Below are 3000 nucleotides of genomic sequence, written 5' to 3' on the forward strand. Positions count from 1 at the left end.
GACAAAGATGCCACCATTAAAAGGACAATGTACAAATATATTTATTGGTACCCAGGACTATGTTATCTGAACCATTTGCTCACAATATTCTAATCTCATTTCTTCATCTTTGTTGAGTGGGTTCTTAGTTTTGGTTGCTATATATACACACGCATTCTTCATCTCAGCTACAAAGCCTTCTTTCTCCTCAAACCTCTTATTGCTTTCTGGGTTGCTAGCCTTAGCTTACACCTCAATTCCTTTTGCTTCGTTTAACTATTCTGCAATGGCCAGGATAAAGGGAAATTCCCAAGTCTTGCTGGTGAAGAACATAAGCAGATCACTGTGTAGGTTTGCTAATGCCCATAAGCCAGTTGTGCATGCTCTTTCTTCAAAGAGCACAAGCTACTTCATCTTTACAGATGAGTTCATGGGTAGATCATGTGGTGCTCTTCCTACAGATGTCCCAAAGGGCCATTGTGCAGTATATGTTGGTAGTGAACGCTCTAGGTTTATAATCCCCATTGAGTATTTTAATCATTCTGTGTTCCGGGCATTGCTTGATAAGGCCGAGGAAGGGTATGGATTTGACCATCACATTGGACTCATCATTCCCTTTGAGGAAATTGCTTTCCAGTATCTGCCATCCATGATATTGAAGAAGGATCCGGTACTCAGAAATACAGGGCTGGATAAAGTCACTGATTTCCACTCCTCAACCTTTTGTTCTGCCGATGTTGACTAAACATAATGCTACAACAATCTACGAAGAATTGGTTGAAGCAAAAGCAGAGGCTTAGCAAGGGATAAGGCAATACTGTATATAGTTTTTGTCGACGTCCCATTGAGGCGAACTGATTGGCATCGTAATTCATTTGTCATTATTTTGTATATTTTTCTTAAAAAGATTAAAATGATTTTGATCTTTTATAAGTCACTGTATCGTCAAAGATGAGTCGTAACTTAGATATATACTTAACTCACTATATAAAAATAGAGATGATCGTTTATATATTCCAACTTTGTTCCATTAGGAAATTAAAAAAAGACCATTAAAACTAACCAATATATAAACTCTACCCTGAACTTATTCATTTTGAGTTTTTACAATAAATAATTTGACCAGTTAAAGATTATTTTTCTAAATTTTTTTTGCAAACGACCTTCAAAAACGGAGATATGAAGATCCTTTGTCTTTGCCATCTGACATCAAGTTTTCCTTCTAAGGTCAAAGCATGGCTGTTTGATGTTTTTTTGGGCAGCACTTCTAGATCTAATGCCAAAGGTCTTCTCCTCAGCTTATAGAACAACACTAGTTGTATTAATATTATTTTTTAACATGTCAATTAATGTCGGAGTGTTTTTTTCATTTTCATTTAATAACTTTGCTTATGTTTCATGACGATGGTAAGGAATGGAGAGAAAAATTTGAAGGGAGTATTTATGCGCATGATTCGATAATTAAGATTTATAGGTGTTTAAAGATTTTAATTAATTTAAAAATATTCAATCAAAAGATTGAAAAATAAATTATATTTTAATTTAAATTGTTAGAAATATAGAAATCTTATTTTCTCAATCTTATGAATGTCAAGATTATATTGAATTGAGCTAAATTTACTTGAATAATCTAAAAATATGATTGTGCTATTCTTCTATCATGTATAGACATTGGCGAGAAATGAGCTCAAGCTATTGTAGTCACTTTTTGATCCCTCGTCTTCATGAATGTATCCACAAATATCTTTATATCATAATAATTTGACATGGATCTCTAGAGTGAAAGATATAATTCAAAAGCAATGATTCATATGAATATATGTTCATTCTTTACTTCTCTTACATGATTGATTAAAAAATTAGATTAAGACTTGTTTATACAATAAGTCATGACATACAAGAAATTTAATTTTTCACCCAATTCATAGCTACCCATAATATTTTTGTAAAAATGCATTTGTGTTATCAAAGATATTTCTTAAAATCTTTTAAATTTTTTTTAAAAAAAAGGTAAATATTTTGTAATTGTCATCGAAGAAATAAATTTGACTCTTGGGGCAGGATAAACGTCAAATTCTATTCTCATCAAATCCATTTATTTTCACCACCTATTCTATTCTCATCAATCCATTTATTTTCACTTTTGACTCTTGTGGCAGGATAAGAAAGATGCAAGTCATAAATTTCTCTCTTTTGGTCCGGTGCTCTTGTAGGTGGGGATAATTGCAAGCCCATGAGTTTATTCGTTTCAAGGGCACTGTCCAGACAAATCGACAACTAGGGCCATGGAACAAGAGTGGTTGAAAATAAACGGCCTCTATTCTCTTATCCAAAACTCTGAAGAAAACCTTAAAGGAGCACATCAAGTGGCGGTCCATTTCAGTCAAAGCTCTTCATTTTATAGAACATACACTTTGACAAGCGACACATGGCCCCGTTACCTTTATTTTAGATGAGAATAGCAATGATACCACCATTCAAATCAATATGTACAAAAATCTGTAAGGATATCCGAGACCACTTTTCTTATTTTAATCATTTCCTTAGAATATAATAATCATGTATCTTCACTCTTGTTGGGTGGTAGTAATCTTGTCATATTATCGTCGGTTTTGTTGGGTGGGCTCTTAGTTCTGAGATTAAAAATTTAGGACTTCAAAATTTTTGAAGTATCACTCGCAGCTCCAAACGACGAAGTATGTAGATAGAAAGTATGAAGAAATTCTTACAAATTCCAGAATTTTTTTTACATATATATCTTCAATACAAAATTATAATAGGATGAAATTCCAAAACTAGTTTCGGCTAACTGCTCTCATCAGTTGGAAAAATGGAACATCCGAATATATCAAAGGGGGAAAATGTCAATGTGAGAAGAAAATTTTGAGTGAAAAATACAATGAAGTGAGTGGGTTTTTATACCCAACCAACCCCCATCTCCAAACAATGCCTATTATTTGGGTCTTTTAAAATTCCTTCATAGTGTTGTTAAAATAAATTAATTACTATTTAATTGATTGA

The 3000-nt window shown here is 32.9% G+C and overlaps 1 protein-coding gene across 1 annotated transcript; it reads left to right on the forward strand.

Annotated features, from left to right (window-relative positions):
• The first annotated feature begins 254 nt into the window (after nt 1-254).
• Nucleotides 255-823, forward strand: LOC131032686 (protein SMALL AUXIN UP-REGULATED RNA 54-like). The gene has a single exon (XM_057963725.2). The coding sequence runs from the start codon at nt 266-268 to the stop codon at nt 722-724; it is 459 nt and encodes a 152-aa protein (XP_057819708.2). The 5' UTR covers nt 255-265; the 3' UTR covers nt 725-823.
• The last annotated feature ends 2177 nt before the right edge of the window (nt 824-3000 follow it).

The sequence above is a fragment of the Cryptomeria japonica genome, chromosome 5 (genome assembly GCF_030272615.1).
Source record: "Cryptomeria japonica chromosome 5, Sugi_1.0, whole genome shotgun sequence".
Taxonomy (NCBI): Eukaryota; Viridiplantae; Streptophyta; class Pinopsida; order Cupressales; family Cupressaceae; genus Cryptomeria; species Cryptomeria japonica.